At 36.7% G+C, this 27156-nt stretch overlaps 1 protein-coding gene across 15 annotated transcripts in view; it reads left to right on the plus strand.

The window, feature by feature from the left end:
- Window positions 1-27156, plus strand: part of ROBO1 (roundabout guidance receptor 1) — a 692513-nt gene that overhangs the window by 644041 nt on the left and 21316 nt on the right. For 9 of the 15 annotated variants that reach the window (XM_085547220.1, XM_085547251.1, XM_015880154.3 and 6 more), the window contains 6 exons: window positions 2014-2185; window positions 11114-11311; window positions 14624-14650; window positions 17321-17363; window positions 20725-20879; window positions 24702-25037. In XM_085547220.1, the coding sequence (XP_085403346.1) occupies window positions 2014-2185; window positions 11114-11311; window positions 14624-14650; window positions 17321-17363; window positions 20725-20879; window positions 24702-25037 (931 nt within the window). The remainder of the gene's footprint in view (window positions 1-2013; window positions 2186-11113; window positions 11312-14623; window positions 14651-17320; window positions 17364-20724; window positions 20880-24701; window positions 25038-27156) is intronic. The other 6 variants (XM_085547240.1, XM_085547233.1, XM_085547263.1 and 3 more) reach the window with 3 other exon arrangements.

Genomic DNA, 27156 nt, shown 5'->3' on the forward strand with positions numbered 1-27156 from the left:
AGAATCTTGTAAAATTTTCTTTTCTTAAATGGTCATTTTTCTATCATCTCACATTTTTCCCCTAAAAATGGGTGTGAGTCTTGGGGAGGGGGAATTCTTCAGTTTTCTCTGTACTTGGTCTAAGGCAAGTGCGTACCTACATAATTAAAAGGTAAAATGTGCATAAAGAAGGATACCATCTTAACTGGAGAATTGCCAGCATCACACACAAAAAAAGCCAGAAATCAAACCATGGCAGATGTCATTCGTAGCATGAAGTTAGAAATTCTCTTTATACTATTTTTTTCTTTACTGATATGTCTGTTATAGTGTGAATTCCTCTGTGTTTCATAAGATTCTGGAAATGAGTTTTCACATGCCTGTTTATAGTACTGACAAGTACTGAACAACCTGTTGTTTAACTTACCATTCCCAATTTGCACATTTCCCCATTTATTTCAGCACCTAAGAACAAAACACTTTTACAAATAAGTAGTGCATAGTTGCAAGTACATCATATATTATTTTTCTTATTTACATATACACTATTGTACAAGTGTACTATTATAGTAATGTCTGTGAAAATGACTTGTGTCAAAATGCAGACAATTCTTTTGTTCTTCACTTTATCAAGTTCTTATAGTCTATGAAAATGCAATTTCAGAATTTAAGAACAATGTAAGTAATAATTATACCTCCTTCTGACTGAAATAGTCTGTATTTGATATCTGAATATATATAAAAAAAGAGTCTGTTCTTTTTCTGTTCTCTGACCTGCTTTACAGAAGCAGTTCTGTATGTGCTGTGTTGGGATTCTATTTCAAAGGGGCTTAAAATACATTTCAGATCCTCACAGTGTCCCACTAGCCTTTTCTCAAACCTTGGCATCCGGAGAATGAAAAAGGGTCTTAGAGTGTCCTGATGGTGAAATAAAGGAAGTTTACAGTATCCGGGCAAGAAGGACTCTATGGAAAGTACCCTAGCAATTGTTCTCCAAGTGAAACTCTAGCTCACTCACCTGACAATCTCCTCAACAGCAGAACTGCCCAAGGGATTAAGAACAGCTATCTGGGTAGTAAATCTTTTAAAAGCTCCATATGTCAAAAACATGATCTTCCCTCCTATGTGTAGTCAGCACAGGGTCAGAAATGCTGACGTTCCTAGGAAAACTTGCCTCTCTACAAATAAAGTACTGAATTTAACTAAAACAAATATTCAGTGTAGAGCAATACAACTGTGGAAAAGGAATAGAAAAAAAAAAGCAACACAGCTTCATCATTTTCTTGGGAGACCTAAATTAGCTGCTATGTTACTTTTGATAGCAGCTGAGCATTCAGCCATTCTCTTAAAAGCATTTGCCACACAGATAATGCAGTTTCCCAGTCACTTAATATGACTGAATATAATAATGGATTTCTGAAATGCCAAATAAAAGTTTTTAGTTTTGTGTTCTAGTTTCAATCAAAAAATGATATTTGACATGATCCCATTGTCTCTCAATAGAGGATAGTATATTTATTACTAATCCTCATTCCTCACTGCCATTTATTCTTTAAAAAGGTAACATTTTTATTCCAGCATGGTATCTGTTCTCTTCTGATGTCATGAAGAAAATCTTGCCCTTGCACTTGAGTGAATAAAGCCTTGCTTGATTAATGATTCTTTAACAGGAGAATTGCAAACTCATTTATCTGAATGCTCTTACTTTGTTGTTTAGTTGAAAGACTTTTGGTAAAGGGGTTTCTCTTGTTCCATGTTACTAATGCTTTTAGCTTTATTAGCACTGTTGTCATAGATTGAATAAATTGGGATAAACCCATCAAATAATGTTAATATTTGGATCTGCTCTTTGGAACAAGAAATAGCTTTCCAGTATTCAGAATGCGTAGGACTGTGATCCATGACTTCTGATTATAAAACTGGGACAGATTCTAAATCTTATCCAGCAGAAGGAATGTGTCAACCTTCCTTCTAATGATCCTTCACTGTTTCATTTTGAATGCTTATACGTGCAATACTCTTACTTCCCTGCAGGTTTGGTGCCTTGGCAATGAAAGTCGATACCATATAAACAAGACAGTAGATGGTTCCACCTTTTCTGTAGTCATCCCTTCCCTAGTACCAGGTATTCGATACAGCGTGGAAGTGGCAGCGAGTACTGGAGCAGGACCTGGAGTGAAAAGTGATCCCCAGTTTATCCAGTTAGGTAAGCCTGATGGTAATCCTGTCTATTGGTTTCAGTCATTTGTGTTTGCTTGCTTTTGTCCTTTATGGCATCAGAAATACTTTCAGGTCAAATGAAATAGATAATTGTACCTGATCTCTGAAGTGGCAGGATATGGCATTTCTGCTTGTAAACTTGTCTTGGAACTGCACTCTAAAGATAGAAGTATATCAATGTAAATGTTTGATTCTTCAAATTCAGCATTGTTTCTTGGTTGCCAACTTTTTCAAAGTGAAATTTCAAGCTTAATAATGGTGTAATAAAGCATGTAGAGTACTATGAATCCTTAAATGTTGGCTTATTTTAGTTCAGAGAGGTGATTTGCCTTGATAAGAATATTGATGCAAGAAACAACAGTTTGCAAACATTAGGAAAAATAAATATCAGCTGTGTCTAGAAGCTCTCCAGTAGAGGAATAAGAAGTACCAAGTGATTTACAATTCCTTCTGTCATAAATGCATGTCAAGGATATTGCTTTTGGGTATACCTGGGAGAAATACTTCATTTCTGTTGATTCACTGAAGAACATTTAAAGTAACCTTATGTATAATCATACACTGCTTTACCCATCTGTGCCAGACTACCTTATCATTACAGTTTATAATCTATACGTAATCACAACAAAACCTCATCTTTTGTTCTGGACTTCATTTCCATATTTCTATCATTAGTGGATCTTCCCTGTTATTTGACTTTGTATTTAAATATATATGTGTGTGTGAAAACAGGACTGAACAAGTAATATATTTGCTGAAAAATTACATGTATGAGGGCTGCTCTGAAAGTAATGCCTCCTGCTTTATGATGCTTGCCCATGACATAAGGGGTGGATGTTGGTGATATGTCAGTAGAGGTTGAATCTTCCCAACAATATTCCTTTACATTTTGTTGCTATGAGACAGAAGGCAGCAGAGGAGCTGTCTGACAAAATGGCATCTGACATGAAAGCATGGATGAGACAAAGGTATGTCACTGAATTCTTCCATGTGGAAAAAATGGCAACTACTGACATTCACAGATGCTTGCTAAATGTTTTTGGAGACCAAAGAGTGAATGTGAGCACAATGAGGTAGTGGGTGGTGTGTTTCAGCAGTATGACAGTGACATCGGATCACCTCCACTGGTGCAGATCTTTGTGAATGCAGCATGCAGGCTCTTATTAGTTGCTGGTGAGAATGCATAGCTAATAGTGCTGACTAGGTAAAAAAATAGTGTTTTGTAGCTGAGAAATTGCTCTACCAAATAGTGTTATTGTGCTCTTTTAGCTGTTGTAGTTTCTGTGGAAATAAATAGGAGGCATTGCTTTCAGAGTGACCTATGTATACTTCCCCAACTATTATCTTTGTTTGGATTACACACGTATGTGATTAATAGAGATTTTCAGAAAAAAATGCACATGGTTTATGTAATATTCCATTAATATGTCTTTAAAAAGTCATGGTTATTTGCTAGATTGTGCTTCTCTGCAGCCAGTTTTCCATTCAAATTTTAGTTTGTTCTATACAGCTTAGATTTTGAAAATCTAAGATTAATGAGTTTAAATTAACAAGGCAGACTAGAATTTCAAAGACAAACACTTTGCAGACACATTTTTTTTCCTTTTCTCTCATGATAAGTAAAAGTTAAATGGAGGTTAACTGTATAAGGCAACTTAACCACTTTGGAGTTTTGGCAAATGGAAAAAGAAATAAATGATGTTCTGTCAGTGTAAGATTTTTTTCTGACTTTTCTGATGCTAGCCTTTACTGATACCATGTTAGAAAGCATGAGGCAATCATCTATCTCAGAGGCTGTTCAAATATAATTGAGCCTTTAGTTTGCTAAAAGACATATATTTCTGAGTGTCTGGGGTTTGGTTTAGTATTTTTTATTGCTTGCTTCTAACTACGTGGCATAGCCAAGACTACATTTTTCTGTAGGAAAAATGCCATAATTTGATTCTTACAATTTCATGACAAAGATCTGGAAAGAAGAGACTTTGGGGGATTCATATCACTAAAAACTATATAAAGGAATACCTAGACAGTTCTACAGTCCTTGAGACAACTGTGGGAGCTGCTGAAAATTAGTACTTAAGAGGAGTACTCTTCATTTATTATATCTAGCTAAAGTCCTCTAGGCATGTGAATGGCTCCAGTTTACTTAACACTTGATTATGGAAAGGGAATACGAGTTCTCTTACAATTCTTACAAGACTTGCATTCTTAACTGTTGGATGAAGTCCCAGCAGGGGCGTGGAGCAGACACTGCAGTTTTCTAGTAGCTCTTCTGAAGATAGAAAATTAATTTGTTGATGTCATCAGTTGGCACCTTTCACCAGCAATAAATTACTCTGTTACAGTGAGAGGGAAGTGAAGCAAGAGAGAGGGAGAAAAGAGGGCCAAAGATGCTCCTTTTAGAAGGTTTAAAAGAGTCCTATACCAACATGCTCTGGGAACTGCATGTTTGCCTTCCTACATTTTTCACTGATCCCAACTATTCTTTCAGGAAGTCTTTTCTGATATCTGAATAAGTACAGTAGTTTTGTTGTTGTTGTTGTTTGTTTGTTTTAGAACTATTATTTCTGTGTGCAGAAAAGCACATTGTGGACTTCCAGTACTTGAAGGGAGCATATAAACTGAAAGGAGAAAGACTGTTTACAAGGGTGGATAGTGATAGAATGAGGAGGAATGGTTTTAAACTACGATGAGGAGGAATGGTTTTAAACTACGACAGGCGAGGTTTAGGTTAGAGATTAGGAGGAAGTTTTTCACACAGAGGGTGGTGACACACTAGAACAGGCTGCCCAAGGAGGTTGTGGATGCCCCATCCCTGGAGGCATTCAAGGCCGGGCTGGATATGACTCTGGTCAGCCTGGTCTGGTGGTTGGCAACCCTGCACATGGCAGAGGGGTTGAAACTAGATGATCACTGTGGTCCTTTTCAACCCAGGCCATTCTCCTATTCTGTGAAACATGAGTTTGAATTGTGGCTGGCTTTGGAATGTCTGAAGACGAGATTTAATGTGAGACTTTCTTCCCCACTGTAACCTACTCTCTTGCACACCAAACTCATTTTTGAGGTCATGCACTATGCAGGTTGCTCACCAGTTTGTGACTGTGAGTGATGGCCAGGCAGATTTCAGCCAGGTGTGTGACAAGAGGAAGCTTCACCTCTCAGAGTCCGCCTTCCAGAACAAGAGGGGAGGATAGGAGAAGTTGGATTCTCTGAGAGCTGAGGTGTGCAATCACAATACCATGCATCAGCTGAGGTGTGTGATAAGTGACCTTGTGCACGCACTTACCCTGGTACAAAGACAGGTACAAATTGTAGGCACAGAGCTCTTCCATTTTCCATGTCTCTGCTGATTTAAAGCAGTTCACTGAGCTGCAGTGCCACTGACTTGAGAGCCTCCTGGGGCAAGCCAGCAATATACTTTCTTCTTATTCAAAAATCATCTTCTGGTGTTTAAAATCATGAAGTCAGCTGAAAAAATCATGTGTCTCCTTAAAACACCCTCCTTAGAGTTTTTGAATGGCCTTTTTACAGCTTTCTGTGGACTTCTAATGCCTAGAAAATCATTTTTTGTTTGTTTGTTGTGGTTTTTCTTTTTTTTGGGGGGGGGAGGGGGGGGAGGGGAGAGGAAGTTGATATTTTACATAACAAAAAAGAGCTTTTCCACTAAGGGGGAAAAAAAAAAAAAAAAAAGTGTAAATCATATCCATGGCTCACTGTAAATGCTCGTGTTTCTCTGTGGAGAAATATATATACATATATATATGTGTGTGTGTGTATGTATATATATATTTATATATATATATAAAATACTGAAAAAAAATGATAGAATATTTTTATTGTTGCATGGATTACAAAATTTCCCTGTACAGAAAGATGAGAATTATCATATCAAACTGATCACTAGCCTTATGTCTGTCCAGTGATGTGATACCACCTATGACAGTGTCAACCTTGCCTATGCTACCATGATGGAACTAGGTGATCTTCAAGGTCCTTTCCAACTCAAGCCGTTCTGTGATTCTCTAATAGCTCTGTTGTATAACACATGCTAGTTTTCAAGTAAGTCATGAGTAGGGAATATCCTGCAACATATTTTGCACAGGGTGCCAGTTCTGAGAGATCTCACACCAATTAATATGACTCTTAAATGCATAATTCCTATTAATATGTGTGGTGCAGTTATTTATTGAGAAGTCTGTAGAATTTTTATAAATATTGAGTGCATTATTCAATTATTGAATATCTCAGTGTACAATGAAAGTCTCATCAAATCATTATTCTAATTGTTTTGTTTAGAGATATTCTGTCAGCCCTTCAAATAGTTTTGGAGTGGTAGTTGCATGGTGGGTTTTGTTGATATCCCATTTGGTAAAAAGAGACTTTTTCCTCACAGAGCAAGTCCTTCCAAACCAACTTTTGGTTGTTTCCTCACAAGCTGTGTGCTTTGGGACTGATTTGCAAAAATGCTATTTTTCCAATTTTAGAAGTATTCATTACTAGAGAGAAGGAAAAATAGCATTTTCTTAACCTGGTTGTATTTTACCATATAATTTTCATATTGCAACATTCCACATGTATTTGAGGAAGCATCGGACATCATATTGTAGATTCCAAATGTTTTGCTGGTTTTGGGTTGCCCAAATTACCAATGCCCACAAAAATGGTGTCTGTACATATTGTATACAAAAAGAGGCAGACATATTGGCAAGTACTGTACTATATGATGTATACATACAGGGCAGAATTGGAGATACCTGCACACCTGTGAACCTGGAATTTCCTGTCTTAAATCTTTGCCATTTCTATCTTAATTCTGTACAGCATTTGACAACTTAAAACTTGAGTTTTATATTATTTACCCGAATATTTTACATAGAGAATTAAAGTTCATAGTTCTGTGTGATATGAATTTTAATGAGTTTTCATTGAAGTATGAAACTTGGAGCTTTGGCACAGTCAGAATCAGAGAACCTGTGAGCAATAGCCAAATCAACATGCTCTGTGAGGTTCTTATCTCAAGGTAGAAGAAAAGGGAATGAGTCAGTTTGATAATATGCTGGTTTCAGGGAATTATGGGATCAGTCTGCTCCGACAACACTGAGGTCTTCTTAAGTACATTATAAGCTGTGGCTGCTGCTCTGACAGTAAGATGCACTTTGCCTTACAGTCTTTACATTCACTTATTATTTTGGCATGTTTCCCTGAGCAGTGCAAGCAGGAACAGGAATGATGATTATGAACTGTTTATATCTCAAAGTTTCCAAAAATTTCTTAGGATGAAGAAAAGTTGGTTGTTTTGTTGTTTTTTTTTTTCATTCAAGAGCTTTTTTCCAGACTGGTCTCACATGGGACTGTGGCAAAGAGTGAATATGCCCTTCTCAAAGTAAGGCTTCCAAGACATTGTATATGGAAATTATTAGCAATGGAAGGTTCACTAGATCTTCTTTCCCTTGCTATATATTTAGCTTGCTTTCTGTTTTTAAATCATAAGTGTGCTACATGGTTTAAATGTGGCCTTTTGAAAGCCGTTCCTTCTTCTTTTCTATTGTGTTGTATGTATGAATATACACATACACATACTCATTTTTCTTGTCACTATGTACGTAAATATATACCACTTAATTCAGTGTAAAGTCACTTGCAGTCTGCACACATAAGGCTGCTGGTGTGGTCTACCTGGACTTTAGTAAGGCCTGTGACACTGTCCACCTCATGGGGAAGCTGGCTGCACATGGTTTGGATGGGTAACGCTCTGCTGGGTGAACACTGGCTAGATGACCAGGCCCAAAGGGTTGTGGCCAATGGAGCTACATCCAGTTGGCGGCTGGTCACAAGCGGTGTACCCCAGGGCTCAGTACCGGGGCCACTTCTATTTAACGTCTTTATTAATGATCTTTAATAGGGGATTGAGTGCATCCTCAGTAAGTTTGCAGACAGCACCAAGTTGGGAGGGAGTGTTGATCTGCCTGAGTACAGTTTGTTAACTGTATGAGTTTCAGTAGGGCCAAGTGTCGGGTCCTAAATTTTGGTCACAAAATCCCCAGGCAGCCCTACAGGCTTGGGGAGGAGTGGCTGGAAAGCTTCCTGATGGAAAGGGACCTTGGTGTACTGATGCACAGTCAGCTGAATATGAGCCAGCAGTGTGCCCAGGTGTGCTGATTATGAGCCAGTGTGCCCAACGGCATCCTGGCTTGTATCAGGAATGGTGTGGTGAGCAGGACTAGGGAAGCAATCCAGCCCCTGTACTTGGCACTGGTGAGGCCCCACCTCGAGTACTTTGTTCAGTTTTGGGCACCTCAGTACTGAAAGGAAACTGAGGTGCTGGAGCAGATCCAAAGAAGTGCAATGAAGCTTGTGAAGGGCTTGGAGAATATGCCCTATGAGGAGAGGCTGAAGGGAGACCTTAATGCTCTCTTTCAATACCCAAAAGGTGCTTACAGTGAGACTGGGGTTGGTCTCTTCTCACTGGTTACAGGTGACAAGATGGGGAGAAATGGCCTCAAGTTGCACCTGGGTAAGTTCAGGTTGGATATCAGGAAACACTTCTTTACAGAAAGGGCTGTTAAGCACTGGAATAGGCTCCCCAGGGAGGTGGTTGAGTCACCATCCCAGGATGTGTTTAAAAACCATCTGGATGCGGTGCTCAGGGATGTGCAGAGGGTTGTTTGTTAGGTAGTATGGTTGGGTCATGGTTGAACTCAAACTTTAAGGTCTTTTCCAACCTGAGCAATTCAATGATTCTATATTGTGTGTAGTGTAAGCCTTGTTTCTTAACAGCAAATATATAATATATAATATTATATATTATATATATATATATATAAATATATATAATTATATAATATAAAATATATATAATATATAATCTTGTTACTATGCTTGCAATGGCTAGTAAAATAATACAGTGAAATGATTCTTAATTAAAAATTCGAACAATGAGAGTTCAAAGAGATTCTTCAGTATCTTGTAATCTTCAGATACGCATTCACTGAGCAATGCAAAATGTTTGCATATAAAAGTACTACCCTTCTGTATGGTTGTACTGTTGATATGTTTTAAAAACATTTTCATATCTTAATATGGCCTTAGCTGCAAAGAGACAAAAGATGAGAATCAGAGTGACAATTTTAATTCATTAGTCACAGTATATTTTATATGTTTAAGCCCATCTGTCCACTTGTGTGGAACTTCGCTTGGCTGTCTCTGTAAAATCTGCTGCAACCCATCTTAACCTTGCACAAATAGGCATGAAATCTATAAACCCAGCAGACACAAAGAGTGTATTAGTAAGAAAAGAATAAGTCTACTTGGTGAACTTTCCAACTAGCCAGTATGCTTAGGATCACAGAAGATAAAGGAACTGGAAATATGAAATAAAATTTCCAATAAGGTAGCAGTCAAAGGCAGTGATGATTCCTTGGCCAAACAGATATATCACAGAAAATGAAATGCTAAATTCTTCACTGGAAAATGGTTGTTATTAATGTAATAATTTCCCACTCATGAAGATATCCTTTTCCAGAAGAGGTTTTGGTTTTGTTTTGATTCCATATTCTTTTTTGTATTGTAGTTTATTATTTTGCTTAGGCTTATTTTGGAACAATACAAGATGGGTCACAGTGGTATAATCTATTCACTTGTTAGTCCCTACAGAAAATGTGATGGTTTTTATGTGAACAAGTCTTCATATCATATGTAGTTTCTATTACTATTACTTGTAACAGTACCTTTCACCTGAAATCGTTTTTTCAACATATGATGTCACTACCCATAGTAAAAGAAGAAAAAAAAAAAAAAAAAAAAAAAAAAAAAGAAAGAAAAAGAAAACAACTTGTTGGATTTACACAAGAATAAAAATGGGTATTTCAAAGTCTAAGCTTGGAATGTGTAAAGCAATATCCGCTCTGACTAAAGGTTTCAAATTCCTGCCCTCACCCTATGCAGTAATGAAATTTCCAGTTAGAACTCACTGTAGTGGTTAAAAAATCAGGAAGACAGTATTTTATCTTTGAGTTGCTTCATTTCAGCTAGCATTTTTCAGTAACTGAATATTTTTACTAACATTCCTAGAAGGTTCTACTGAAATGAGAAAAAAGAAAAGAGTGCGGAAAAGGAACAAAAAACAACTATTGGTTGTGCTTTCTCTGCAGGAGAAAAAAAAAAAAAAAAAAAGTAAAAAAAAAAGTGGAAAAGTGGAAAAAATACATATTCGTTACTTAAATTTGGAAATTTTAAGGGTTAACAGTATTTGTAGAAGGCAGTGTGTCCAGTAACAATGAGACTGCTTGACTATTATTAACAATTTAAAACTCCTTTTTAGTCCTCCTTATGCCTTCTTAAATATTCAGTCTTTTTTAATTGAAACTAAAGTTGAAACCTGCAAAGAGTATGTTAGACTGTGTAATATATTTAATTCATCTGTCAGGAACCGCTAAATTAAAATGTATCCCTTAACATTAGCATCATGTTACGCTTCTTTGAATTTGTCGTTCTTTTGTGACTTTTTCTTATGAGAATGTATGTATGTGTAGCTGACTTCTGCACTTTCATAGAGCCCAGGAACAAACTAAGCTTGTTTTGTAATTGAGCTTTCTTCTATGCTTTTTTTCTGACTTCTTGAATAATTTTCTGAGACTGTCTTTGGTTTGGTAAAGTGAAAAAACAAACAAACAAACAAAAACAATCCAGTAGCCTTATTTAGCAATCACTACAATCAAAACACAGTAGAGTTGGAGAAATGAGTCTTATACTGAAAACAGATATTTCTGCCTAGACCTATAAGAAGAGATTTTGATGAGCAATCTTAAGCATATTGCCTTGAAGAAATGGATGCAGTTCTGTCAGTTCTTTTTGTGTTGCCTTTTACAGTTGCTCATACAGATTAACTACAGATTTGTGATGTCCTTTTTTTCAGATTCACATGGAAATCCTGTGTCTTCAGAAGATCAAGTCAGTTTAGCCCAGCAGATCTCTGACGTAGTAAAACAGCCTGCCTTTATTGCTGGAATTGGTGCTGCCTGTTGGATTATCCTCATGGTCTTCAGCATCTGGTTGTATCGCCACAGGAAGAAACGAAATGGACTTACTAGTACTTACGCTGGTATCAGAAAAGGTGCCATACTATGTTTCAATCTCCATGTTGCAGAATCCCCTTTTACTGACAATTCATAATCAGTCTCTTGCTCTTTTAAGATTTTATGCTGGAATTATCAAATTAGGTCACTGTTTTCAGGAAGTTTGAATCAGAAGCTTATGTAGAAAGAACTATTATTTATGCAATGTGTTGACTTGACTTCAACTTGTCTTTAAAGTATGAGCATTTAGAAAAATAACTAGGTTAGCCTTTCATAAAGGTACTTGTACAAGTGAGGAAAGTACAAGATTGATTTAAGTCTGAGAGCTTCCAGTATGTCCTTACTACCCAACTCTCTGAACCATCTGAAAAGAAAGCAATTGGATGGTTGCTTATTGTCCCTCTTATTCAGTCTTTTGCTTACTGCTAAGAATACTAATAGTGGTGTCAATTACAGTGATGCTTCTGGTGTGTGTACTTGAATTTCCTTATATTCCTGGGAATGTGGTAAAAGGGCTGTTGGTGAAAGCACAACAGTACATAATACTTTCCAAGACTCATTCATAAATGCTCTCAAGGGACCTTTGTCTGGGACTGAATTCTGGGGCTATCAAGTCTTGCATCTGCGTTCATTTGGGACTAACTTTAAAGCACTCTTAGTTTTCATGTTATCAATACCTTTTATGTCAGATTGTTGGGCAAGCAGTGCTTTACATGATACTCCATGACAAACAAAACAAGAATATCTACCTGAAAGATCTTCTGGAATAAAATTCTCTCCTGGTACAATAATCGTTTGATTAAGCCTGGAAGTTAAAGCTGAATTCAGTATGATACACTTCATTATATCTCAAGGCAGTACTTTGTGGGTGTGCATGGAGTGAAAATCATAAAGTCTAGAATCAATTAGAAAATAGAAGATCCTGTTTTTGAAAGGATAGTGAGATTTTGGTTCAATATTTGGCCATCAAAAAATAGACCTAGGCTGCAAAGGTGCATATATCTTGGGTGAAGGGTGTCATGAGACTGCATTGTTTAGTCTCTTCAAACTGAATGAATGATGAGTGAGACAGACAGGCAAATATAACACAAATGTTTTTAACAGTAGTAGTATGTTGCTGTGAAAAAGAAGCAGTGTGAAAGTTAGCAACAGTGTGAATGGGAACCTGAAAATTGTTTTGGAGTGATGCAGTGTTCTGGTGCACTCCAAGCTTTTAAAATATCAGTGCTTTGGGTAACCTTTAGGGCAAGTGGTTTTATTGGAGTTGTGACCACAGATATCAGGGACAAATTCAATTTTCTTCTAGGTTTTCTTAGACAGACTTCAACACTCTACTTCATTGGCCTGCTCTGTTTTGTTTTACTAATAGCATGCTGCCATACTGCCTTTCTACAATTCTATCAAACTAACATCAATGTGATTTCAGCAGTACCTACAATTAAGCAAAAGGCATGCAATTTGTCCTAAAAAACGGTCACTTTATTGACATCAACTATTGCTTGGAACAGCTGTGTTATTCAGTATTTTCTAAAAAATACCTTTTCTGTAATTTGGTGTGGATTTTTATAAAAACACATGCCAAAAACTAGGGTGTACATCTACATTATCTCTTCCTCAAGAAGAAAAAAAAGAAACATCCTCAAGAGAATGTAAATTGTGAAGTAGTCTGCCACTCTGCAGTGCATCAAGTCACCACTTCAAGTGCAAACTTTCTTCAGTCTTGCATTTATTTGTTTATTTTTATGTTTAGCTTCAGGCCTGACATCTGCTAAAACTCCCACACACACATATTGTACTAGTACTCTTACACACTCAACCAAGTTTATTATTAGAAGCTCTGAGAATTAAGTTGTTCTTTTGTGTGGTTGCTGTAAAAATTTCATTTAGTTGAACCTCTGTTCATCTGTTCCCCGATTCTTTAAAAACAAGCCTAGTTTTATTACTTAGCTCACAGGCAAGGAGTGAAACAGTAGTTAAAGATTTTTTTCATGCCCTCATGATTGCAAGTTAATTTTGAGACACTCGATTCTCTTTTGAATAACTGTTTTTTAAATACACCTTCTGTTTAAATGAAAGCTTATTAAAACGGTTCTATGTTGTTGAATGTAGCTAAATTAAAGCTGACTGTGTGAAAAGGCCTAGCTCAAAGAAAATACAGTGGAAATCTCACAGTAAAGAGCTGTACTATGAATTAAGCTTGGAATAGGTAAAATGCTTAAAGGTTCTTCTTTTTGCACTCTGTCATATTCCTGGAAATAAATCAGCTTAGAAAAAGCAGGGAGAACCTAGAGCATTTTCTGCCTTATGAAAACAAGACATTCTGGAGCCTACTCCCCAACCTCAGAGTTATTGCATAAACTGCAGTAAGTGGTTGTTCTCTTAGCTAGAACCTTTTCTTTCTGTGACAGATTTGTTGATCAAATTCCATCTGATCAACTCTTCTAGTGAATATTTTATTATTGCTCTTACACTGGTCTTTGTTTTTACTAGATCAAAAAGAGCAATATTTGCCTTTGTTTTACGCATCATTGGTAGAAAAACTATACTGTCTTGTCAACAGGAGGGGGAGTATGTGCTAATAGGAAAAACAGATGCTATCTCTCTGTATTTGGATTAAGGGCCCTATTGATCCAAAGAGGATTTATAGTGGCAGTGAGAGTGAAGATTGTCAAGCAATGTCATTGTTCCATTGTTAACCTTTCCCTCCTAAAGCCATAGCTTGAAAGGTAGAAAGGTATTACATCCTTAAGGTAGATAATAACTGTTCAGCAATTTCTTCCATGAAAACAAAAATGAGTTGCTGCAGTAGGTTTTAGGGGCTTTTTTTTAAAGAGATGGTGCAACTCTTGAATCAGATACAGTAAAACAACAGTTGTCTTTTGTCCTTTAGGTGATTATTTTCTTACTGAATACCTAAATGTACCTGTTAGTTGAGCATAATAAGCATTTATTTGGTGAGCTCCAGATAAAATTCAATGGGAGTTAGATAAGGCTTTGTTAAGGAATTTGTCAGTCTTCATTCTAAAATGATTAGCAGTGTAGGGTTTCTGTTTGTAGTAGCATCTTCAGAAAAACAGAAGATAATGAATTGAAGGGTAGTCAAAGGCAAAACCACAGTAGTTCCCTTCAGGAGCACAGTGGAGTATCAAACTTTCTTTCAGTGGTGCCTGTGGAGTCAATCTTCTGAATCACAAACTTAGTTTTACTTCTGTGTCAGTGTGACTGAACTAATAGGATAGTTATTTGCATTTGTTTTATGTTCAGCTGTCTGCTGATTTATACTAATGTGGTATGTTTCCCTTTCTTTCTTCAGCTTAATAACCAGTTTGTATTTTGTTTTGATTTTTCAGTCCCGTCTTTTACCTTCACACCAACAGGTATATATTTGCACTTTTCCCCTCTTCTTGTTAATTCAGCATGTGTTGAACATGGTACTGTTTCTCCTTTTCTGACATAACCCTCCCAGTTGTTCAGAAGTTTTTAAAATAATTTCCTTAATGACAGGTATCATTATGTTGTTCTCCAAGTAGTCTACTTCCTTTGTAACTGACACTTTTATTCCACTTGCGTGTACCATTTTGTCATATATCATGTGATGCAAGCACACCATTTTATAGCATGCTCCTTTCAGTTTGTACAACCCGAGCTCTCCCTTCTTGCATTGTAATGAAGTAGTGTGGCCTCCTGCATCTAGTGATATTGAAGGCACCTCTGTTGGAGGAGAAATGACTTTACATATCCCAGGTGCTGAGTTGTAAGGGAACCAATGGGATTATGTTTGGTGAAATACTTTCCTATTGTCTTTCCTCTAAATCTGCATTAAATCAGTATCCCAGGAGTTGTAAAAGATACAGAAAATCAAAGCAAATTATCAGTTAAATTTCTTTGCTGCCTTAAACTTGCCTTTGTGCTACAAAATCATAAAGCAGTATTCCTGTTATACGTAATTAAAGCTACATTTCAAATTTGGGATGGGCTTAAAATCATCATTTTTTTTCTTTTTGCTTAATAATGTATGAAATATGTCCATGACATAAATCATGCCACAGACCACCATAGTCAGTGCGGAAGTGGGGGGAGCCTTTCTGTTCTGTAGATGGGACCTTCACTGAGTCTCACAGTCTGGGAAGTCAGCAGGTTCTCCTTTGCAGTGGATACAGTTCAACACATTCATACCCACCACTGCAGTCTGTACATTCCTTTTAGCTACAAGCTGAGTGAATAGACAGGTCATATCTTCCTCCTTTGTTCTAAATCCCTTCTTTTCACAAGAGGCCTGTGTATATCCGGGGAGTATAAAGGCCACTTAATTCCTCCTCTGCAAAATTAGCCAAAAATATCTAGCTCAAATATTAGCTCAAAATTGCTGTACTGATTTGGTCCCAGGACAACAGCTGTGTCACATCCCTCCAGGTTGGACTGCAACTGAAGCAAACTCATGTCTCTCTGCATTCCTTGACACAGACCTAGTGGTAATTGGTTAGATTCTTATCCACATATTTTAATCACACTGAATAGCATCTTGTTTCAAAAGTCATCCTATTATGTTCAGTGGATTTGCTTACTGTTCAGCATGTGCCAGAGTGGCCCCTAATGTTTCTGAAGTCCTTTGAGATCCACAGTGGAGACTAATTCAAATTATTATTTTGCTGTTACTTTAATTGGCTTAACAGCTTCTATTGCAGTTACAATTGTAGCATGCTACTGAATTTCTGCAGAGGTTGGTAGGTTAGCTAATATGCATTTTCTCAGTTGGGTTCTTAACATTAAAGGAAAGTATACCGCAGCTCCATAAGATATGCCGGAGTTGCAAACTAAATAGCACCGAGATTTTTAAAGAAATTGGAAAAACATGAACTATGCAAAGCATTTAAAGGAGAAAATTTTAAAAAATCCCTTTTCAAATCCATGATTCTAGTCATGCGTCCTGTTGACTTTAAACGGTACCAGACCCTCTTCTTTAGCATTACCTACAGTAAGATTTACCTGTAGAGAGCATCCTACATTTTAATCCTGTTATTGTAATCACTGCCAGCATTTATCTTTCTCTTGCAGACTCCTTGTTTGGAGTTCTTCTAAAGAGCAGAATTTGGCTGCTTTTCTTCAGTACATTCCTAGATGGGAAATATAGAATCCATGAACATTTGCAAGGAGGCAGTCTCCTTAACCCTTTGCCTAGTCCACTGCAAACCTGCAAAACATATAGCACTGATTCTTCTGGGCTCATTACTTATAACAACTTCTTAACGATGACGCTTCCTGTGAGGGATATGCAGTCCTTGCCAAAAAAATAAAAGCATGTGCAGATACACTTAGTTAATATGTAATGCTTATGAAGTAGCAAAAGCCATTCCTACTAATTTAGGAAGCAGTTTTTTATGCCAGTGATTTTTTAACAAGATTTATACATGTACAGGTTTAGATAAAGAGCCATCATTATTAAATCCAATTGTAGGATGCTGTAAAATTCAAAGCTTCTGTGGACTTCTAGAGTAAGCTTGTTCCAGGAGTATAATGCAGAAGCATTCAGAAAAAGCCTGTGTTTCTGTAGGAGATTCAGCTGTAACAAGCCATTGTTTACATTGGAAGTAAAGTATGTTATAAAATCATGCTACCTCTTTAATCTTACCAAGAGAATAAGGTAGAGAAAAGCTTTAACATTTTCTCATTCATGAAATAAATATATGACCTAAATTCTTCCACAAAGTAATTCCTCTGAAGTCAGCAGAGCTATGTTAAGGATAAGTTCAACCTGATGTATGGCTTCCTGCTTTCTTAAGCAATAGGTGTGTGTGTTTGTGTTTTTCTGAACAGAACTGAAATATGAAACTTTGATGGAGCTAAGAATAGCAATTATCAAGAAACAGAAGTATTATGTATAAACTTGCATTAGAAAGAGTGACTGTCAGGATGAGACTGAATTTATATTTAAACACTGTACATTTACTGTCTTAGCTGAAATGAAACAAAAGCAGGTTTAATACTACTGTTTAAGTAATCTTTTCTGCTTTTTAAATTATTTCATTTTTTATCTTTAAATATTGCAGTAACCTATCAGAGAGGAGGAGATGCCGTAAGCAGTGGAGGCAGGTAATTACGTGCTTTATTTTTATAGCTATAAATTGTGTACAAACACCTTTAAATATCCTGGGAGTACAGTTGTCCTTGTAAGTGGTGCCATAACAGCAACTTGAAAAAAAATGCATTTTAATGTGTAATATTAATGTATACATTTAGACCATCTATTTTTTTCTCCTTAGAAAAAAGTGGTTTGAGTTTCTAGGTTGGTTTCAGAAGAACGGGTCATGGGTATTTTTAGCTGAGTTGCTTTGTTAACCTGTAAATGCTGCACCTCTAAAAAATGAGCAGCAGAGGGAGCACTTTAACTTCATAATAGAGGTCTGGTGGTGGTGGCTGAGGGAGCAGAAGTAATTAAGTCGTGGCATTTATGAAGATTAAGAAATATAGATGGTTCACAAACACAACAAAGAAAAAAACGTCAATTGGACAATTTTTCTGAAGGCACAATGTGTTTGTAAGGTGAGTTGTTAAGAAAAAATCTTGCTATCAGTGCAAAACAGTTAAAGCATCACTTTCAAGAAATGTGCTGTAGAAGGGTGGGAAACAGGTAGGTTTTTAATTTAAAGCCCCCTGCCTGGAGAACCCAGTCTATTACAGATTTAGGAGTTAAGTAAAATATGTTTATTGGCTTTATGTTCTTAGTGAGTGGCAATGGACAAGAGTGATTTATGTTACCCATGTAGAGATGGAGTTATCCTCAGGACACAAAACAATAGCTTTAGCAATAAATAAATAAATAAATAAGGCATGTCCAAGCAGTGCCACTTATTAGCACACCTTTTTTTTATTTTATTTTATTTTATTTTATTTTATTTTATTTTATTTTATTTTATTTTATTTTTTTCTGTAGCATTTTCCATGCATTCCCTTGTGTTAGCGTTTGAGTTAAGGATTTGGCATGATATTGGAATATACATTCGAATCTCAGAGAACAGCTGGGTGATAAATTCTCATATCAATTCCTGTTTCACAAGTGGTATCTTGTTGTTCCTAATTAGCAAGACTGTACAAAAATTGGGTAATGGTAAAGATTAGGCATAAAATTAAGCATTCCCAGTATGCTAGAAGGCTACGCAGAGTAATCTGCTGCTGCTACTGAATCTGGCACAGTAAGAGCAACTACAGATCTCTGTGTCCTAAACAGCACACTGCTGCGTTGCTGTAGCCATAAAACCGAGGAGGAAAACCTCTAGAATAGTTACCATGCGATGTTTGAGTGGACAAACCTGTAAATCACTGGGTTGCCACCTTCACCCCAGGATAGTAAGAAAATAAGAGAGAGCAGATAGGAACCATCTTTCCCTGACAAGGTTGTTCAGAAGGATACACTGTTAACAGCCTTTTGTGCTCTTTGTGCCACTGTGCTTTCTGTTCTTCCCATAGCATGAGGTAGACAAAGCACAGTCACATAGATGCAGAGGACAGAAATGAACCCAGAAGTGTCTGCATCGTGTGCAGTCATTTTGGAACTGCTGAAGAAGCAGCACTGTTTTTTACCATCCTTGTTCTAAAGATCAGTGTCGCAGTCTAGCAAAGTAATTGGTTCAAGGTGCTAACATCTTTGCTTCTTTTGTTCATTTGAGTATATGGCATTTACAGAGCATCTAATGTTGTACAGTACTTAGTTAGAATATAAAACACAATTCTGCTATGTAAAATATCTTTGCATACAAAAATCTTTACTCTTAATTTCATATTTAGTGCTTTCACTTCCCCACATTATATTCACAATATTTTTGAAAGGTTTAGCATTTAGTCAAGTGCTGTTATACAAGCATGTTAAGTGGTATTTAGAATTCAAAATATCACATTCAACTATTTCAAAATAATGCATGCTTCCATGATGCTAAAAAATATCCACTTCTGTGACAATCCCCTTTCCGGACAGAATTCAAGTAATGTTAATTAGAGTGGATTGACTCCAGCCAGCATCCAGGCACCCACACAGCTGCTTGTTTGTTTCAGACCAGCCCAGACCTAGACCAGCAATTCAAGAATTCAAGTAATTCATTGCAAAGGTTAAATATCTTTAGAAAAGATGATCTCCTATCTTGTACCAGCCATGGAGATGCAATGCAAACACCTCATGTTCACAATTCCACCTAAATGATTCCAGCAGAGTTTTCCACTGCTTATACACCTCACAATGCATTTCTTAATGAACATTTTGCTTAAAACCAAAGCTAATTTTAGCAGCAAAGGAACTATCGCTCTCTATACAAAAACCCAGTGCACAGGCCTTGGAAGTGCTGGAACATTCTGGAAGGCTTTGTCTTCTCCAAATGCCTTGTGACATATTTTCACTGCAAGAATTAGGGGAAAAAATAATAAAGGCAGGTTATTTCAAATTGGCTGGACTGTTCATGGAACAACGTAGGTGTACATTTATTTCAGATATACAAAAATACTTGTGTAATGCATGTGTTATTTGCTGGTTTGTTAGTCTAACAGTAAGTCACACATCATCACCTCCATGTTAAATTGTCAGGTGACATATGCTGTGGAGAAATATAGTTACATATGGATGTGTAGATGTTTTAAACATCATTCTGAGATTGTGATTTAAGCCTGCAGCTTAAATCACATGTATATAAAGATTATATCCCCCTTAACAAACCACATGCAGTTTTTATTCTCAACTTGCCCTTTCAGAGGTTAACATTTTATTTTTTAAGAACATCACAATATTATAGAGACCAGCTTCTGTACTATCTCCAGTGGTTTCATGTGATCCATAACAATAGTGGTACCCAATAGTGATTATACCTGTCTTCATAAATTACCAAAAATTTGTCACTATTCACTTGCAAAATTTTTTGCAAGTAAATCTTATTTCTCCATATCCATCTTACTTCCATGCTTGAGGTTTGTACTTGTTTGTTTCCAATTCCAATTTAACCTTATTTTTCTTAAGGAAAAAGGATGTGAAGAAAAATGCATTTCTTCGTTCCTATCTCACCCTCCCATTTAAAGGGTGCACACAAACATATAAGTAAGTGCAGTTCAGCACTTCAGAACAGTAGTTGATATGAAAGACTAAAAACCACTATACCAAGGAATTGAGCTGTGTTTTCCAGTGCTCAAGCCCTTACACTCAGAGGGCAGTGAGGCGCTGGCATAGGCTGCCCAGAGAAGTTGTAGGAGATGTTCATGGACAGGTTGGGTGAAGCCCTGAGCAGCCTGAGCGGGTGGGGAGCAGCCCTGACCACAGGAAGGGAACTGGAAAAAAGTGATCTTTGAGGTTCCTTCCAACCTAAGCCATTCTGTAATTCTATGAAACATGTGACATCTAACTTTCTATGAAGGATATAATTGCAGCTTGAAAATGTCTCTGTTTAGTTTTTGAAGTGACCAAACTTTGTTTCTAAAGGCCAGGACTCCTAAACATCAGTGAACCAGCCACACAGCCCTGGCTAGCAGATACTTGGCCTAACACAGGGAACAACCACAATGACTGCTCCATCAACTGCTGCACCTCTGGCAATGGAAACAGTGATGGCAACCTTACGACATACAGTCGACCAGGTTAGATATGTTTCTACCTTGTTAAGGAACTTTCTTTACATGGTATATATTATAATACATGAGAACAGATTTACTTTTCTTTTTGATTTCCAGTATGTTCGCATTTAATGTAGTTTAATTCTGCTATGTCATGATAATGCTTTCTGTCCATTTTTGAATCCCAATTTTTACATCCTTTTCGATCCTCTGTCAGTTGTTTAAAAACTGAAGGAGCCTTTGCAGTGTTCCATGTTACCAAAGGTTGCACTGAATATGTATGTTCTCACATCTGACAAACGCAAGACAACTTCATTTTGTTTTGTACATCTTTGTTACTTGGATGGAGAAGGACAAGTACCAAAATGATACCAGTGACATTTGCAACTTGTTTTTGGGCATGATGGGAAGAAAGAAATAAACATCACTACAGTACTTGCCAGACACTCTTTGGCACATTAAGAACCTCCTTTGGGATTCCATTCTGTACAAAAGTGGATAGTTGGTTTTCAATTTAGGATGTGTGAATAAAAATAAGTTAACTTCACTATCTGAAAGCAATTGTGAAATGTTAGAATAAGTGCTAAATCCCAGGAGCTTGGGCAGGATTCAGAGAAGTCTTAAAGAAAACTTTTTGAGTGCAGTAGGAAGACAAAAGGAGAAATCTATCTGGAAGTACTATTTGTTACAGAATTTGTTTTACAAAGACCTGACACTCCTTTTGTTTTAACACAATTAGTGTAACTGGTGAGGAATGAAAATGTATCTTTTGCATATTGCCTGCACTCTGCCAGCATCTGTAGCTAATTTTTGCTAGGAACATTTCCTAGCATTTCTGAAAGGAAGTATGATTGCCTATAGTGAACTTGCATAAGTGCAAAACAGCTTTACCTCCAGCATAATTAATGTGAAACCAGCCATAGTGTGATAGTGGTAATTCATCTCCTGCTGCATCCTGTCTGACAGTGACCAGTGCCAGGTGCTTCAGGGGAAGGTGCAAGATTTTAACATTAGGGATTTGTGGTTTTTTTCTGCCCAAGGATATTATGCCCATAAATAGCTATGTAAAAAGATTTCCGATGGTGACATGAGCCAGCAGTATGCACTGGCAGCAATAAGGGCAAACCACATTTTGGGATGCATTAAACACAGCACAGGGAGCTTGGCAAAAGGGGAGATTACTTGCCACATTTAGCGTTGGTACAGCTTCACCTTGAATGCTGTGTGCAGTTCTGGGCTCTACCATATAAAAAAGATGTTAAGGTCCTTGAAAGTGTCTAGACAAGGGCAACAAAGACAGTAACAAGGCTGGAGACATATCCTGTGAGGGGACGCTGAAGACCCTTGGGCTATCTAGCCTATAGAAGAAGAGGCCTAGAGATGACCTCACTGCTCCCTGTTTCTCTGTAAGGAGGGGAGGCATAGGGTGGTGCTGAACCCTTTTCCTGGGAGCTGATAATAAGATGGGAACAGCACAGAGCTGCACCAGAGTTTGTTTGGGCTGGACAGCAGGGAAAGTTTCTGTACCATGAGGTTAGTCAAACTCTGTAACAGGCTTCCTAGAGAAGTGATTGATACCCCGTGCCTGTCAGTGTTCAAGAGGCATTTGGACAATGCCATCAATATAATGCTTTAACTTTTGGCTTGCCCTGAATGAAGTACTCAGGCAGTTAGACTCAATAGTTTTTGATAGTTCCTTCCAGATGGACTATTTTCTGTTCTATTCAATTGTTTGATTCTGTTCTTCTTTTGTAGCAAGCACAAATGGCAGATTTCAGTATCTGAAACTTAACAAATTCAGTAAAGGAAGACAATGCACATTTCAAAGATGTGCAAACTGTTGAAACAACAGTTAAAGCAGCACATTCTCTCTTGATTTAGCTTTATTATTAAGCTTGGTTGTATTGCGGAGTTTTTCCTTCCTTTGAAGTAAAGCTTGTAAGCTTGGGGGTCAGACAAGGATGGTGTAGTAATGTCTTCTAACTTAACAAAAGGGGAACATGTTGTTCTAAAGCTAAATGCTACAACAATGTCTAAAAGGATAAATCTGCTATTTCAGTGGGCAAGTTTTGTTTATGTACTTTGTATGAGGGATTCTATTACATTTATATTAAAAATGTCTCTTCTGCATATACTGTATAGATTATATTGCCCTATGCAAAAATCAGATGCAGTTTAAAATGGAAGCAGGTGAGAGTATATGTCACAAGTGTCTCTATGAGAAGAATATACCAACGTATAAACTATTGGGAATTAAGAATATATTGGATGTATAGTTGCCCAGTATAATATAATGCTCTTGGAAAGGAGAAAAGACTTGTGTGGTCTCAGTAGTTGAGAGAAAAATCAGAAATGAAGACATTTAAGAAGAAAGAATCATGAAAATTAGGATGGTGAGACAATAAATAAATAACACCTCATATAAGAAAGAAAAACATATCAAACAGTAAAACCTTCAAAAATACAAGCTGAGGGGAATGCAGTGTATAATGAATAAATTGTATGTGGTGTGTTCTGATACTGTTCCTTAATCGTTGTAAATGGGGATCACAGATTTTCTTCTGTAGGTATTATTTTGTTCCTCCTTCTTTTAGAAAATATTTCTCAAGAAAGATGTATGTGTTAGGGAATATTTTCGAACTGAATGTCTTTTGTATTTAGAAGTTATTTCATGTAGTACAATAGTCAAATCCTGAGTTCTGTACTTAGTTTTACTTGGCAGCCTTTCTAGTAAATTAAATGTAGCCTTCACAGGTAATGGACTTCAAGTTTTGATTCAAACTCATTAACATAAATGCTACGTATTTTTAAAGAGGAAAAGTATATTCCTGGTGATTGTTACATAATTATTGATGAATTAATCAGCTGGCAAATGATAATTCTTGTTTCATGACCATGGAATGCTGGTTTCACTCAACCTTCTAAATGCCTATCCACAGACTGCATTACTCCATTCATTATTCTTCTAAAAGACTGGTTAAGGAAAGGAAAAAAAAAATTGCTGAACTACTGTCACAGAAGATAGAGAAGCTGGAAAGGCAGACACATTGATTCACACAGTAGTGGCCTCAGCATCAGTGCACATCTGGTTGATATATGATTGTGATAAGTACTGATATAATGATGCAATAACTATTAGAAGAATGGATTCATGCTATCTGTGCTGTCTACATTTAGCACATCAGGACAGTGGTATCACTATGGTATTACTCTGAAGTATTCAAAGCAAATAGCAAAAATCCAGAGTGTTTTCCTGTCTTTTTGTTTTAAACCAAATACAATACTGTACAAGGAAATAATGATAAAATAAAGTTTTGCTTCTGGGTACTGAGTTACCTTTACCATTGTACTGTTTCTCTTTAATTCTGTTAATGTGTAATCACTTTTCAGTCTGTTTTATAAAAAATCTGTTGTACTGCCAGTTTCTTACATTGATAACAAGAGTCTAAATTCTGTTTATTCTGTGTTGATGCAAAATGACGGTCTTGTTAAGTTATTTTTTCCTTTAAATGAAAGTTATCTCAATGATTAATTGGATGCCCATGCTGTCAATATGGCCAACATACAAGGAAAAAAATAAAATAAAATAAAAGGAAAAATAAACAAGGTAAGTCATAGTAGATTCAATTCAGTAGATCTCAATTTACAGTGAACCAAGAGATACTTAATACTGTAAGCAATAACTTATGAGGTAACCTATATTATATAAATTATTTAGTTAATTACAGTAGCTTGTGGTGGAGAACCTTATAGTTTTGCACTGAAAAGAATTTAAAGGGAATTTCATTGAAAGTATAGTGTAAGCGAACAGAATGACCTTTTCTTTTTTCTTTCCTCTGTGGTTAGCCGATTGTATAGCAAATTACAACAATCAGCTGGACAACAAGCAGACAAACCTGATGTTGCCTGAGTCAACTGTATATGGTGACGTGGACCTAAGCAACAAAATCAATGAGATGAAAACCTTCAATAGTCCAAATCTAAAGGATGGAAGATTTGTCAGCCAACCTGGGCAGCCCACTCCTTATGCCACCACTCAACTCATCCAGTCAAATATCAGCAATAATGTTAACAGTGGCAGCGGAGATACGAATGAGAAACACTGGAAACCCTCTGTTCAGCAAAAGCAAGAGGTTACACCCATACAGTACAACATTATGGAGCAAAACAAATTAAACAAAGGTGAAGAGTTTTTAGCTTGTTTCTCCTCTTTAGGCGTCAGAGGAGTTTTGACCTTCTGGTGCTGGGAGTCTAAAGCTTTGAGGTTCAGCAGTTACAGACTTCTGTGGTGCTTTTAAATATCTTCCTCTTAAGGTTTAGAAATTGTTAGCTAACAGTGTCAGAAAGTTAATAAGCACCAAAATAACCTTCAGATATTGAATTTATAATAACAAATAAGTTGTATCTTAAGAAAAAAAATGTATAAAATTTATTTTTTATGGATTTGTGATTAATTTAGATTTAATGGTAGTGAAGGGATTGGTTAAGGCAGAGGCCAGATATTTTATTAATAAGCCAAATGCATGGTAGTTACATTACACTCTACCTTAAATTTTAAATAGGTCAACCTACTCTTCCCAGTCGTGGATGGAGACTAATTAAATCTACATGAACATGTAAATGAATGAAATTTTGCATATCAAACTCTGTAAAATTGTATTGTATTGTACACTGGGGACAGAAATGGAACTATACAATTCATTTTAGACTTATTCTTAGCAAGCCTTCCATTCACATATTCAGAGACAATGCTACTGCACACAGTTTTGGAAACTAAATTCCTTTGTTACCCTGAATGAAGTCTGTGGATCCAGAAGCTAAAAATAAATTGATTTCAGTGTTAACGTGAAATATCAGAATGTACCTTTGTGGCCTTGAGGGCATGTGGGAGTTGGAAGAAATAGGTATGTGATTTCTTGCTGGCCCTCCGGGCTACCATGCAACCTCTTTTAATAACCTGATTTGCAAAACAGTATCCCTAGGAACTGGACTCATTCTAACTTTGAACTTCTTGCATGGATTGTTGTAACTCAAGTGGTCGCATAGTGATAAAATATGTAGTAAAAAGATGCACTTCATTACAGGAATGTTGATTCCTCTACTGGACCTATCTGCTCATAGAGTTCAAAGGGTGATATAAAATGTGGCACCTTCTGTTCACATAAACATTTCAAAGGAAAATTCAATTTTTGTGGCTCATTAATAGAGGGTGAAAGCTGTATTTTTATTTATTTATTTTTTTAAAATTATGTTTTATTTCATAAACTGTGTATTACGTATCTGTTTTGGAATTAAAGCACATTTTGGTTTTATATCCTGGAAGATACTGCATCTTTCAAACTGTGTATATTACAGCTGCATATTCTCTAGCATGTTGTAGTGTGGAAGGCCCCCTTAAAGCATTGTCTGCTGACAGTCATATATACATATTTCAGAGTGTTGATTTACTGTTTATCCTCTGTGTAAACATATGCAGTATGTAGAACTTCAGCATGGTCTGTGGAATGCAGCTAGGCTGAGAAACTATTACAGAATACACTCTGGTGTGGAATTCATCATTTTGCTCTTTTTCCCATGCTTACATTATGACAAACAATTTCTGCAGCAGATGGGGACTGGATTCTTAGTTTTGTTTATTTTTGTTTTCTTTTAGCATTTTATGAGTCAATATTCTGATCTTGGATTTCTCATTTCCTAAGACAAAACTGTCTTGCTGACAATTATACCTATAGCTTTTGTGATGGGAAATAACCATTTTGATGAGTTAAATGCTATGTTTCATCGTAGCTACTTTATGTCCAACGGTTCTGTTTATGATGCAGTTTTATTTGCCATATGAAGAGTAACTCAGCTCCCTTATGTTCTCTGTAAATTATAAATGCTTTTTGGCATGAAAAGACTGTTTTCTCAGATGAGCATTTTACTTCTGAAAACGTTTTGGGGATCTGGTTGCAGAATCTCGATTTAAAAGTGATATATGTATCAAGTGCTTCAGAACTGGAGAATGTGGATACTGTAATAGCCATTGGCAAAAGTGATCCCATGCATTGCTAAGATTTACATGAGTCAGTATAAATAGAAATCTTCTTACTAGCAGAGGACATTGAATGAAGACATCCTTTGTTGTAAACCAAATTCAGTGGAGCTGTGCTGTCGTTCCAGCAAAACATTCAGCCCTTGTAGTACAGGACTGACTTCTTTGTGGGTTAGTCACCTTTGAAATACAAAAAGTAGCTACCATAGTCCAGTGGCTGCCTTGTATGCATAAATTAAGCAGAGATCATGTAAATCATGTAGATCG

This window comes from Coturnix japonica, chromosome 1 (assembly GCF_054131305.1).
Source record: "Coturnix japonica strain WE chromosome 1, WE-NBRP24, whole genome shotgun sequence".
NCBI lineage: Eukaryota > Metazoa > Chordata > Aves > Galliformes > Phasianidae > Coturnix > Coturnix japonica.